This window comes from Maylandia zebra, linkage group LG7 (genome assembly GCF_041146795.1).
Source record: "Maylandia zebra isolate NMK-2024a linkage group LG7, Mzebra_GT3a, whole genome shotgun sequence".
In the NCBI taxonomy this organism is placed as follows: Eukaryota; Metazoa; Chordata; class Actinopteri; order Cichliformes; family Cichlidae; genus Maylandia; species Maylandia zebra.
In genome coordinates this window covers 28122833-28135905 of record NC_135173.1, presented here as the reverse complement: position 1 = coordinate 28135905, position 13073 = coordinate 28122833, and the positions used below count along the sequence as shown (strand labels likewise).

At 38.7% G+C, this 13073-nt stretch overlaps 2 protein-coding genes across 7 annotated transcripts in view; one reads left to right on the top strand and one right to left on the bottom strand.

Moving 5' to 3' along the window:
* Positions 1–830: 830 nt before the first annotated feature.
* commd9 (COMM domain containing 9) lies at positions 831–7093 on the top strand. 3 transcript variants are annotated; one of them, XM_076886175.1, is made up of 7 exons: positions 831–890; positions 1332–1468; positions 1773–1889; positions 3179–3318; positions 3600–3634; positions 4144–4247; positions 6374–7093. In XM_076886175.1, the coding sequence occupies exons 1-7, from the start codon at positions 854–856 to the stop codon at positions 6509–6511; spliced, it is 708 nt and encodes a 235-aa protein (XP_076742290.1). In that variant the 5' UTR covers positions 831–853; the 3' UTR covers positions 6512–7093. The 3 variants fall into 3 exon arrangements, with proteins under 3 accessions (XP_076742290.1, XP_004556276.2, XP_004556275.1); XM_004556218.2 differs by having other exon boundaries at positions 872–890; positions 1403–1468; XM_004556219.6 differs by lacking the exon at positions 1773–1889.
* A 1648-nt stretch (positions 7094–8741) lies between these two features.
* The window catches only part of LOC101466640 (proline-rich protein 5-like), a 40982-nt gene continuing 36650 nt past the window's right edge, over positions 8742–13073 (bottom strand). For all 4 annotated transcript variants that reach the window (XM_004556220.6, XM_004556221.5, XM_076886174.1 and 1 more), the window contains one exon: positions 8742–11092. In XM_004556220.6, coding sequence (XP_004556277.1) covers positions 10653–11092 — 440 coding nt within the window. In that variant the 3' untranslated portion in view covers positions 8742–10652. The remainder of the gene's footprint in view (positions 11093–13073) is intronic.

Sequence of the window (13073 nt, the reverse complement as noted above, 5' to 3'; positions counted from 1 at the left end):
GACAATGTGTTCCAAATCTTAATATCTAATCAGATCTCTAATCCCCCAAAAATGGCAGATTAGGTTGGGTAAAAGTTTCTGGGCTGCCTTTCCTCATAACAGCCATCCCTCAAGATTCTCTCCATTTAAAGCAATGCAATTTCAGGGACTATAACATCTAGTCCTTTTACTGAATCAGGTTAGCACACTGTGAAATCACACAAAAAACTACCTCTGTAAGCTAAATGCACAAGGCCTTTTATGGACATGGTTACTTGTTTTTGTGTAGTTTGCCACCAGTAAAAAGGCAGGAGTAATGAACATGTAATGAACTGTGTTATGAATTAATTTTTATTAATTTTTAAAGCTTTGTATTGTACCAATAATATGATTGTGGATATTTATTTTGAATGCTGGACCCCTGAATCCTTGGACCACGTGTTGTAAGTTGATATTTTTGTTGATACTGTGCTAAAACCAATGTTAAAAAGGTTAATCATAGAAAAGGAATGATTAAGGGTTTAAAATGCGGTTCATTTGATTAGTTTTATAGTTTATTTAGTGTCCTAAACTTATAAACCTTTGCTTGATTGACATATTGAATATTCACCGGTCTGAAAACCTCTAGTGAAAGACTGATTTTTGCTGTTAAGTGAGCTAACTGGGATTTCTAATTGATTGAATTATACTGTGTGATTGAGACCATAAGAGTAAGAGGTTCAATATTGCTTCAATGTTTATTTGGTTTATACCATTTGAAACTGAGTATGTTTAATATCTAATGCCAGTGTTCCGTCGTCGCAGCCCACAAATCAGTTGCATACATTGCGTTGAGTCGCATGTGCGCGCATGCGCGTTTTAGAATAATTCCACTATGTCAATAGGAGCCGTCAGTTCACAGACGACAAACGGTAAGTAAATTATCTTTCTTTTTACTTAAGCAAAGTTTTCTATTTAGTGATATACGGTTAGGGTGACTGCTGGTCTCACGGCTAATGGCTGTCTAACAGATATAGCTGTCAGTTTGTGCTAAGCCGATCTGACAATGTATGTTTAACTCCGACATACAACAAAAGGATAGACATTTATACAAAGAGACACAGTTGAACAAGGGAAGATTTGCACATTTATTTTGTGTTTGTTATTTGTAATAACAGAGAAAATCTGGCAAGATAAATGAATAGTTCGTGTCTTCATTTTTCTGACAATTTCAAGTGAACATTTCAGGGATTCGTATATGTGGCATACATATTTGGCAATACTGTTTGTTAAGAATTACACAATTCATATTTTGATTATTTTAAAAAATCAAATTATAGTTTGTTTCATTTAATAAAGATTTATGTTGGTAGATGCTGCCGATGTCATTTTGTTTGCACTTCATTTCCCATGCGGCATTCTTCTCTCACGTGACTTGTCACAGTCACATGTCAACATGGCTGCCACTGTATGCAACGAAGATTTCACCAACTTACAGCTTCTTCTGAAGGTATGTCAAACATTAACATTTTGTAAAACAGTCAGCTTTCAGAGAGTCTGTTAGTCTGCTAGCTCTTTGTATTTCTCATTCTGTAGACATAAAGACACGATTTTTATCTAAATACTGCAATTTTATATACAAACGTCAGTGAAGTGGAACTGACCTTAAAAACCTCCAGTGACAGTAAATTGAACCGCATTAGCAGATTTGAGGACATCTTAGGGCTTCACGTACCGACTCCATGTTCAGATCTGAGAAATTGTTACACACGTTAGTTTTAAGTCACTGAGAGTGGATTGTTTTTTCTCTGGAGGCTCCTTCTAAAGATGCAGTGAGAGAGGTTTGTGTGCAGAGTCAAAGAGGTCTGAGTCAGCGGCTAACTGAGAGCACTGCAGCAACACTCGGCATTTCGGAAGGCCAGGCTGCACAGGTAACACAAAAACATCAGTGTGTGTTGGTCCTTGCAGTGTGTGTGGACATACAGTAGTTTACTGACCCATGCTGCAAGCACTTGACTGTGTTTTGGGGGATATAAAGAAAGTTCCACTAAGTTTAGTCGTTGTAGTTTAACTTGAGGACTTGGTTGAAATCGATTAATATAATTTTTTTCCTACCAATTCGCAACTGTTGACTGTTCTACATGCACTCACTAGTTTTATTATTATGACATGTGTCAACACTAAAAAACAAACAAAACAAAAAAACCTCCATATCAAAACTGAAAAATAATCTACATTTCAGAATTATACAAAAAGGCTTTTTTCAACGAACACAAAATGGGTCAACAATGTAAAGCTGTTCTGCAGCTATGAAGGTTTATCAAGTCTTGAAAGCTGGTGCTACTAATTCCTACAGGTGTTCCAACTTTTCTGGATTACTTACAAAGCCCCCTCTGTCTGCATAAAACCAGTATTGGAACAAACTGTGGTACCATACCCTCGTGAGCATCAGTTGAACAGTAAAGTACTGCAGAAAGTAGTGTGTTGCTACAAAAATGGCAAGAAGAAGGCAATTAACAATGAAAGGGAGACAGACCATCATAACACTTATAAATGCAGGTCTTTCCTACAGAGAAATTGCAAAGAAAGTCAAAGTGTCGGGAGTCCAGTTTCCTTCACCATCAAAAGTAACTCAGAAACTGGGGCAAACTCTGATAGGAAGAGGGCTGGCAGACCCAAAGCCACAACTGAACCAGGCGAGTTGCAGCAATAAAGGCATTGCTAAGACATCGGAATAAGAAAAAGAGGCTTTCCTGGGCCATGAAACACCATCATTGGACTACTGAAGTCTTGAAGAAGGTATTACGGACTGATGAATCAAAATCTGAAATCTTTGGTTCATCACGCAGGATCTTTGTACGCCGTAGAGTAGACGAAAGGATGGTTCCACAGTGTGTGGCATCAACTGTCCAACATGAAGGAGGAAGTGTGACGGTCTGGAGCTGTTTTGCTGGATTTGACAGGTGGTTCACTTGTAGAGCTGGCTTTGGGTGGCCAGTAGAGGAACTACAGTTTTTGATATTTCCTAACTGGGTTAATTTTCTTGATCCTCAAATTTGAGAACACGGAATCATTAAAATCTTGACATTCTTACTTTGAAAATTACTTAAAGTTCAGTGAGCATCAAAATAGTTAACTATTGCTGGCTTTGATCGAGGACTTTAAATAGCTGTAAAACATGTATTTCCAATGTGAATCTGAGTTATTTTCTGTCCTTTAGCTGGTCCAGTCCCTCCATGCACTCTCCCATTACGTCCTTTTCTACAACCTCAGCTCTCCAGAGCAGATCCTCGCTATCTTCCCCGAGTCCTTCCATTCCAGTCTGAAAAACCTGATCACCAAGATTCTGTTAGAGAACAGGTCAGTCCCAGAAAAACCTTGAATGCTGCACGCTATTCATTTCTTTTAAATTAGCAGTAAACTGTTTTTGTTATTCCCTTCAAAAACCTAAATAAAAATGTTGATTAGAGAAAAAAATGTTATAGATGAAGAAAGTAATGTGGGCTCGAGAGGGAGATAAAGGTATTAAATGTGTTTAACAGGATGAGAAATGTTCTTTCTTTCTGTTTTCCCCATCTTACTCTTTGCTGATGATGTAACCATAAGCTGTAATTATGTCTGATGTCTCTGCTGTTTTGCAGTGCAACATGGAGGACAGAAGCCCTCAGTAATCAGAGTGAGTAGACTCGGCGTTTATAGCTATGCACATATGTGTGTGTTTACGTGTGTTTGTATGCATGTAATGTATGTCTCTCCTTCTATAAACCATACCATGATGGCAAAAGCTGAATTATATGAGACATATATTGTACCTCCGCCTGTAACAGCCAACCCAACAAAATCAGACATGTTTTTGCCTTGTTCATTGCAATAATGTAATTTATGTTGCTTTGTAAAAGCAATTTAGCTGGACCACCATTATATGTGGAAAACAATGGGGATGATGTCAACATCTGTCCATATATTTTGCAGTTTTTACCATAATACCTCAAGAAGATTTGACTGGGAGTTTATCTTGCCATTTCAACCGCCTGTGTTAAAAGACTGTGTCTGTAGGAGATTATTATATCTCAATGTAATGTCCCCTGAAATCATTGAGGTGTGTGTGTGTGTGTGTGTGCGTGTGCGTGCGCGTGTGTGTGCGCGTGTGTGTGTGTGCGTGTGCGTATGCATGGATGCACCCAGTCTCTCTCCCTCAGCTGAAGGACTTGGATTGGAGAGTTGACATGGTGACCAGCTCAGACTCAGTCAGTCGGATGTCGGTGCCAACCTGCCTGGTTCAACTCAAGGTCAGTGTGAGACCACCTGCTTCAGAATATTTGTTTTGCATAAATATGAGCTAAAGCATTATCAGCTACAAAAGTTATGAAAGTAGTGTCACGAACGTTCATTTACATTTTCCCCCCATATCCCATCCCTGCCCAGCCACTTAGCTACCTGAGCCATGGTCCGAGTAACCCTCATCACTCACACACGAACTCTAGTCAGACCAAGTCCTTTGCACTACTTCTGAGCACTTTTCATGCACAGTTGGTGCAGAGCACCTATAATTTCGTTGTACATGTACAATGACATTAAAAAGCTATTCTGTTTTATTCTAGTGGACCCAATAATGTTTATTTATTTTTTCCTGGAAAAAGTGACCAAATATTAATTATCTGCGACTATCTGGGATTAACAATCCAAGACAGGTCGCTCTGTTATTTAGCAAAAAAGGTCCACCAAGGTCACTTCTTCTGTAAATTTCTGCTTCTTGGTCTACTCAGGCAGTGTTTGAAAAATCCATTATGTTCCAGTGGTGATGTCATTTACTACTCTCAAGAGATCACTCTGACCTGCAGATCTGACCCTGCATCACCCTGCAGCTGGTCTGAGTGACATATACCATTGACACATCAACCACCATCAGCCCAGATACCAGCCAGTTATTTATCTCTCTTGCATCAGATCCAGGAGCCATCAGTCTCCCACGATGTGCAAAGAAAAAATTTTGGACATAACAATAAAGTGCACATCATGCGCACATATTCATGTATCATATAATCATATATCCGATGTGTTATAACATACAATGCAATACTACTATATTATATGAGGCATTATATAAGGATTGAAATAAAGTATCTTACATCAATCAATCAACGGGATATTCCAGTGTTTTAGCTTTAGTATAACTGAGATTTTAACACAGTTTAACAAACACACTCATTCCTAAATAATTGTTGAGTAAACAGTGATACTATTCACGTTTCATACTGAAGGTATGGTCAGAGTGGGTATATTCATATAATTCTCGACATTCACAAACATCCAAACAACATGGTGCATTGACTCATTTGTGTTTGGAGGCAGAGTAAACAGAGGCGGCAAAAGTACAGACTTTCTGTACTAAAGTAGAAGTACAGATACTAGTGTTAAAAATACTCCAGTAAAAGTTGAAGTACTGATTCAGCTTTTTTACTCAAGTCAAAGTGAAAAAACACAGGCTCTGAAATGTACTTGAAGTTAAAAAGAGTAGCTCCTTGAAGAACAATTCTACTAACCATTTTTGTACAAAGGTAACTGAACCTTGTGCTAAATGAATATAAACAATATCAGTACACGAGAGTGCAAATATTTTTCCAATCTAAATTCTCATAAAAGATTCAATCTGTTATGTAGAAGAGAATGTAAAAAAAACCAAAACTATTTTCTGTTGCCTGCAGGGTGACTTTGTCTCCACACCTAAACAGTAAAATGAGTACAGTCAGGGGTTACAGTCGGATTTAGCAGGTGGGGGAACCCTAAGATCTGTGTAGTGGCTCAGCAAAAGGAAATAATCACAACTCACAATTATTTATAGCATGAGCTTCAGTAGACTTTCTAAGTGTACATAATGTGACCATGTACACAAACACTTGAGTGACATTAGCTCTCCTTCTTTTCTCTCCCTGTGAAATACAGCACCTGGAGCAACACACTGTGCGACAAATTGCACACAAACAGTTTGTGTTTGCTAATGTTTGCAGAGCTGATAGCAACGTTGAATTTTTGAAATAACCACTCATTTAAAAAAACATCACTCCCTTCATGCGTTCTCCTCTTCTGTAGCGCTAGCTACATGCAGAAGTACTACAACCACAACATACCTGCACTCCTTCCAGCCCACTTTAATCCCCCCAAGTATAAACACTATAAATGAACCTAAAGTAACAAGTCTGTTTTGAAAATGTAAGGAGAAGAAAGTACAGATATTTGTTTTAAAAATGTAGGGAATAAATGTAAAAAGTTGTCAGAAAATTAAATACTCAAGGACAGACACCTGAAAATTCAGTACAGTAACAAAGCATTTGTTACCCATGCTGCAGATTGCTGCGTTGAAAGTGAAATCTTTATCTAATCTTGTGAAAAATGTCATGCACTTCTTATTTTTCAGATGGTGGATCCATGTTCATCAGCAGACAGTGAGTCTGTTTCCTCTGTGACTGTGGAGCTGAGTAGGGAGTCTCTGGACACTATACTGGATGGACTTGGACGCATCAGAGACCAACTGTCAGTAGTTGCTGGGAAGTGATCACTGAAAGCTCAGAGACAGTGCTTTGATTTTTACAGTGTGATGCTGATGTGTTTGGACTATCATCTGTGTCTAACAACTGCCTGTGTCCCCACTTTGCCCCAGTACAAAAGTCAAGATGAAATATGCTGGAACTATTTCCATCCATGTTGAGTTAGTGCTTTAAGAATTTCTCCAGTAATGAAGGTAAATTGAGACATACGGTCTCACGTCCTGTCTCGTCCTGTTGGTAAACTTGTATACCTGGAACTTGATATAACCCATCAGATTTAGTCCTCACAGTTTTCAAGATAAAATTTATTGCCATACGTCTGCTCTTTACTTTGTATAGAGGTCCCAGTAGTGGGTGGAACCATGATAATATGTGTCTACTTCCAGTCAACAGTGAAAAAACTTTAGTTGCAAATGATTTAACCAGCTGAAATTGTCACAGGTTTCATGTCCTATATATCTGTGTATTAATTTGGTGATTTAGAACATATCTGAATGTTGTTTACCTAATGGATTAGAATGAAATATGTCTTTCATTCTAACTGTTCAATCAATAAAAATAAATTTTAATTGGATCTGCCACAAGTTGAAGCAATTTCCACGTCTTTTTTATCAAGCAGTTTTAAATTGAAGACAGTAGCTTTTGCAGAAGCACTCAATTTATTCCCATTTCTTTCACTAGCTCTATAAAACATAAAACATACCAAAATTGTATTTTTGCACCAACAAGGTGATTCCCATAGCACTTTTAGCTGAAATCTTGGCACTGTTGGGCAAACCAGATAAGTTCAGGACAAAAGAAATAGCAAGGTCTAAAAAAACAAAACGATGTACAGCAGATAAAATGTCTTTAAGTAATAGGGAAAATGCCAATTCTGTTCGCTCCAGTCTGAATGCCAAATGTCTTTGGGCAAGATACTAATCACAAGTTGCTCTCTGGTGCATCCATCGCAGCATGAATGTGAGTTAATGTTAGATGGAAGCAATTATATAGAAAGAGCATAGAAAAAAGCGTTTGTGTGAATGAGGCAAGTTGTGTAAAGTGTTTGAGTGCTCACTTCGAGTCGAAAAGCTATCTAAGAACCACTCAATTTACCAATTAGTCTAATACAGCTAACAGGAACCACGTTGCAAAGGTGCCCCACAGACTATCAAACACATACTAGGAGGATGTAAGATGGGACAGTGTACACTGAGAGACACAACGAAGTTGCTGGAATAGTGTACAAAAACATCTGTGCTGCATATGGACTAGAAGTCTCCAGTTTCCAATGGCAGACGCCACCAAAGGTAGTTGAAAACTACACGGTTAAGGTCCTGTGGGTCTTCAAATTCCAGACAGATAAGCAGCTGGCTAAACATTCAGATATAATGGTGGATCAGAAGGCTCATAAGACTGCAGCTTGTGATTTGATTTGGGTTGAAACTTAAGAATTTGGGGGTATTCCAAATTCTTAAGTTTCAACCCATTCACTGCATACATTGTATCAGTACCACTGTTGCTAGCTAGCTCCAGAGGATTATGTTACTACCACCACCATCCTTAAAATGGTCAGTGTTCTTAGGTTTTAAAGTCTCCTCTTTAAACCTCCGAACATATATCTTGTTAGTGTAGGCAAATAGCTCAGTCTTTGTGCTGATGTGGCCCACAAGTTCTCTACAAGAACTGGTTCTCGAGATGACCAAGGACCCAATGGTCACTAACAGAGTTCCACTTTTCCTCTATGGAGAGAGAAACTTGCAGAAGGATGATAATTTCTACAGCACTCCACCCAAAGGTCTGTATTGTAGAGTGGCCAAATGGAAGCCACTTCTCAGTAAAAGGCACATGACAGCCCACCTGGAGTTTACCAAAAGGCACCTGAAGGCAAAAAGCTTTTTCTTCCAACAGGACAATGACCCTAAGCACATGGCCAGTATAAAAAAAAGAAAAAAAAAAGAAAGAGTGGTTTTAGGACAATTCCTTTGTCCTTAAATGTTCTTGAGTGGCCCAGCCGGAGCCCAGACTTGAACCCAATTGAGCATCCTTCAAGACTGCTCAAAGAAGTTCTACCATTAATTGATATTTTCACCTATCGTTATTAATTGGCTGTGAACTACAGGCCTTTAAGGTTGAAGTAAAAAGCATTTCTTAAAAAGCCATCACTTGACCCAGATTTGTTAGCTAATCATTGGCAAATCTTCAACCTTTCTTTTATCTTTAAAAACAATGTTGACAGAGTAGTTATGAAACAGCTCATTATCTGCAGAGTAATGGTTTATTTTCAAGAGTTTCAGTTAAATTTCAGATCACATCACAGTACAGAAACAGTGTTAGTGAAGGTTAAAATAATGTCCTTATGGCCTCTGACAGTGATCTCATCTCGGTACTTGTCCTGTGAGATCTCAGTTCAGTGTTCGGTAATGTTGACCACAATATTTTGTTACAGAGATTACAGCATGGCATAGAAATAAAAGGCATTACACTGCAGTGTTTTAATCATATCCATCTAACAGACTCAAATTTGTTCTTGTAAATGGAGTTAATTACGGAGTTCTGCAGGGTTCCGTATTAGGAACAATTCTGTTTACATTATACACGCTTCCCCTAGGCAGTACCTTTCGAAGGCATAACATACATTTTTTCAGATTATTATCAAGCTGTCCTAAAAACTAATTAAAAAACCCTCAGTTGATCCAAACAGCAAGGATACTGAGAGGGATTAGAAAGGGCATTTTTCTCCCATACAGGCTAATCCCCACTGGCTCTCTGTTAAATCCAGATTTGAAATTAAAACCCTTCTCATTACATACCATTTTCAATAATCAGCCCCCATATTATGTTTAAAAGCCTTGTAGTACCGTATTCCCCAAAAGAGCACTTTGCTTTTCAGACTGCTGGTCTGCGGTTCCTAGGGTATTTGAAAGTAGAAGGGGAGTCCGAGCCTTCAGCTTTCAGGCCCCTCTTCTGTGGAACCAGCTCCCAGTTTGGATTTGGGGGACATATAAAGCATATAGTTAGGGCTGGATCTGGTGACAATGAATCCACCCTTAGTTATGCTGCAAATGTCTTTGCTGCTGGGGGCTTCCCATGATGCACTGATTATTTCTTCACTTAACTTTTTTACTCACTCGGCATTTAATCGTTAGCTAATAATAAATGATTAAACAAATGTGTCTTTTATCCTGTCTTCCTCCCATTAGTCCCAGTAGATGGCTGCCTCTCAGCGAGTCCGGTTCTGACAGAGGATTCATCCTGTTAAAAGGAAGCTTACCCTTCCCACTGTTGCCAAGTGGTCACTGAAAGGGGGTCGTTGGATTGTTGGCGCTTCTCTCCATTATTATAGGGTCTTTACTTAACAACATAAAGCATTTTGAGGTGACTATTGTTTAATGGCTCAATAGAAATAAAATTAAAACTGAATTGAAAATCACTGGAAATAACTGAAAATGGCTGGCACTGACGCGTCCCATCAACCCTGAACTTGAGAGGTTCTGAGAGTAATAATGGGAGAAACTACACTTTAATTTAGTTTCTTTTTGAATGAGGCTGAAACATGTTAAAATGTGGAACAAATTAAGCACTTTGAATACTTTCCAGATTCATTGTATTCTAGTTGACGGGCTCTTTATTTAGTTTTGTGTTTCTTAGCAGAGTTGCTGAATGGTACCAAATTTGTATGTAATTTTAATAGTTAACAATGACAAGGCTGGCTGGCTAACTAAACACCTCTCCAACCAAGTGACAAACTGATGAAGATAAAAATGGTGACGTCAGACTAAATTTTTGTATTAACTATAAACATATCAATGTGTCATTTATTATTTTTATTTTTGAAAAGTAAAGAATAATACAGATAAAAACAAATCTACTCTTTCAAAATGTTTGAGAAGTGTCCAATGTCTGGACAGGTATTGTACTGTAAAGCACATGAATTTGTTTTATTAATCAATTTTGCTATTTAATAACAGTCTTAAAAGAGAACCTCCTGATATTAGGAGACATACAAAGAACCTCATAAGTAGTGAGGAACTTGACAGCAGCTCTTAGCTGATGCTAAAACATTCATTGCAGTTAAGACCCTGAGCAGACCTTTCCATCCTAGATGAACAAGCTTGGTACGGACGTTTCCTCGTGATTCCTACACAGTTTCTTGCTTTTTCTTCAATCTTAATAATGTCCTGCGAGTTTCTTTCTGCAGTTAGTTTCATTCGTCACCCTGAAGTTTTTCATCTTGTTCTGTCTCACATATCCAATGTCTTCTGAGCAATTTGGAGAATCTCCCATGACCAATTGGCGGCAGAAATTCATGGGACTCATAGGCTTGGCCCCCACCAAAAACCCAACAACTCCCTGTTCCTCTTCCCCTCTGCTGTTCTCCATCCCAGCATGCATCTTGTTTGAAACTGACAGCAGATGGACATCAGAGTGTGCATTAGCCACTGTGTGGCGCCGCACACCGCCAACTTTCTCCAGATATGCCTCTCCTTCTTGTTCTACCAGTGGAGAAAGAGATGAGGAGTCTAAGGAGCTATGATGCTGTGTGATCATAATCTCAGGCTGGGACTGGTCACCTAGCAGTGCTTCAGATGAACGTAGATGACAGGGCTCTGGTTGAGGAGAAATAAAAACAGAAAACTGATTTCAATCGACAAGTCATTTTTGTTTCATGTCGTTACTTCCAGAGTCTTTTTTCTGTAAGTGGATTGCACATTCAGATTAGATCAGACTTCTTCTTCTTACATGAACCTTAAGTTACAAAACATAATGCTGATTTCCATCAAAACCTTTTTTTCAACTATCAGCTATGTTACATATTAAAAACCGTTACAACATTGTCAAAATACAGCTTTTACTGTGACTCGGATTAAAAGCGTGTTGGAAAAATGTTTTACTCCAACAGCATATCATTCAGGTGTCACCAAACAGCAGTTAATTCAGATTCTTTCATTTAACTTTAATAACTGCAGCTTCAAACTGTTTAGCAAAATATAAATAACACTAACACATGGATGCAGGGTTAAGTCACCCCATAATACCAGGCCATGCCCAGAAAAGTACAGTGTACTTAAGTAAATACTGTTTTTCTGAAAAATCACCAGGTAACGACTCAAAATTAGTTGTGCCGTACGCAAAAAGGTCTCAGTCTAAGTCTAAACTGTGATTACACCACTAAAAACCTTCATTTTGTTTGTGGACTTAATGGTGTTTTTCAGCTCACTGCCGTGCTGTATAACCCAAGTGTGCTTTTGTTTCAGACTCAAATTCATGGCTCCTTCGATTACAGCAAGTCCTCAATGTCCTGAAACAGGAAAGCTGCCCCAGACCGACACACTACCACCATGTTTAACTGTTGCTATGATGTTATTTTTTTGAATTGCTACGTTAGTTTTGTCAGCCCTTTATATCTAACCCTATATTTGTCTCCTCAGTCCAAAGAATATTTTCCCCAAAGTCTTGGTCCTGCAATGAGCCCTGAAATTCTTTAGATGTCATTCTAGGTTCTCTTGTGACTCCAGTTGTCAATGTGCTCTTAGAGTAATTTTGGCAAGCTTGCTGCTCTTGGGAAGGTTCACCACTGATCCAAGTTTTCTTCATTTATAGATAATTGTTCTCACCATGGTTTGCTGAAGCTCCAATGCCTACAACAATACAGAGAAACCCCCAGTGGTGACAATCATGATGTAAACTTCCTGTTCACTTGCTACTGCTATGTTTCCAAACATGTCTGCACATGTGTACAATGACATTCAGACTTTACTGATTTCAGATCAGTGAACAGCGGGGGGCAGCTGGTCTAGCATACTTGCTTCTTGTTAGTGTTCCACATAGTGAAAACATACTGCAAACAACCAGAAGAGGATGCTGGCCTTTTAGCTTGACAAATTCCAGCCTTTAGCTGCGTCCCAATTTATCCTGCAATGGATGCAGCCCCTAAATGGGAAGTGGGACAGAGCTGTTGTTAACAGGACACAAATCGTCAATGAAATGACAGAAATGATCAACACCGATCACAGCCAGTGCAAAACATGGCTATAACCTCTGGGTCAGACTCTAGTGGTGCAGCCCAGAACCCTAGTGGTTATAGTCAACTTAAACTGCCCTCAAGAAACAATAGCCAACTGTGACCACAAGATGGCAGACATGTACAGGGTGCAAGTAGAAAGGCACCATGAGATCCTTTCCTGAATAGAAAGCTGTTCAGAGGTGTAAGGTTGTTTTGATAGGTTTTAATATTTGTCCATTTTTCCATACATATCTGACAGAAATGAAGGAAAAGCAGAATATGTTCACTTTAATGACTGTTTTTAATAATTCTGTGAAGAATTATGACTCATAGAAAATATCTTTGGTTATTTATTTACAGTTCGTCACTTTATTGTAACTAACGTGTTCCTGTCAGAATGCTGTAGGAAAGACGAGCACTGATCTAACTGTTCAGTAGCAGACAGCAAGATTTGTGATCTGATCCATCCTGAAATTAAACCCAGCTATTTGATCCAATAATCTTTATTCAGTCGTGCAGAGATTGTGTATGTGTGTAAAACTTTTTCAGAGTCTCCTCCAACAGGAGCACATTATGTTTTGAAA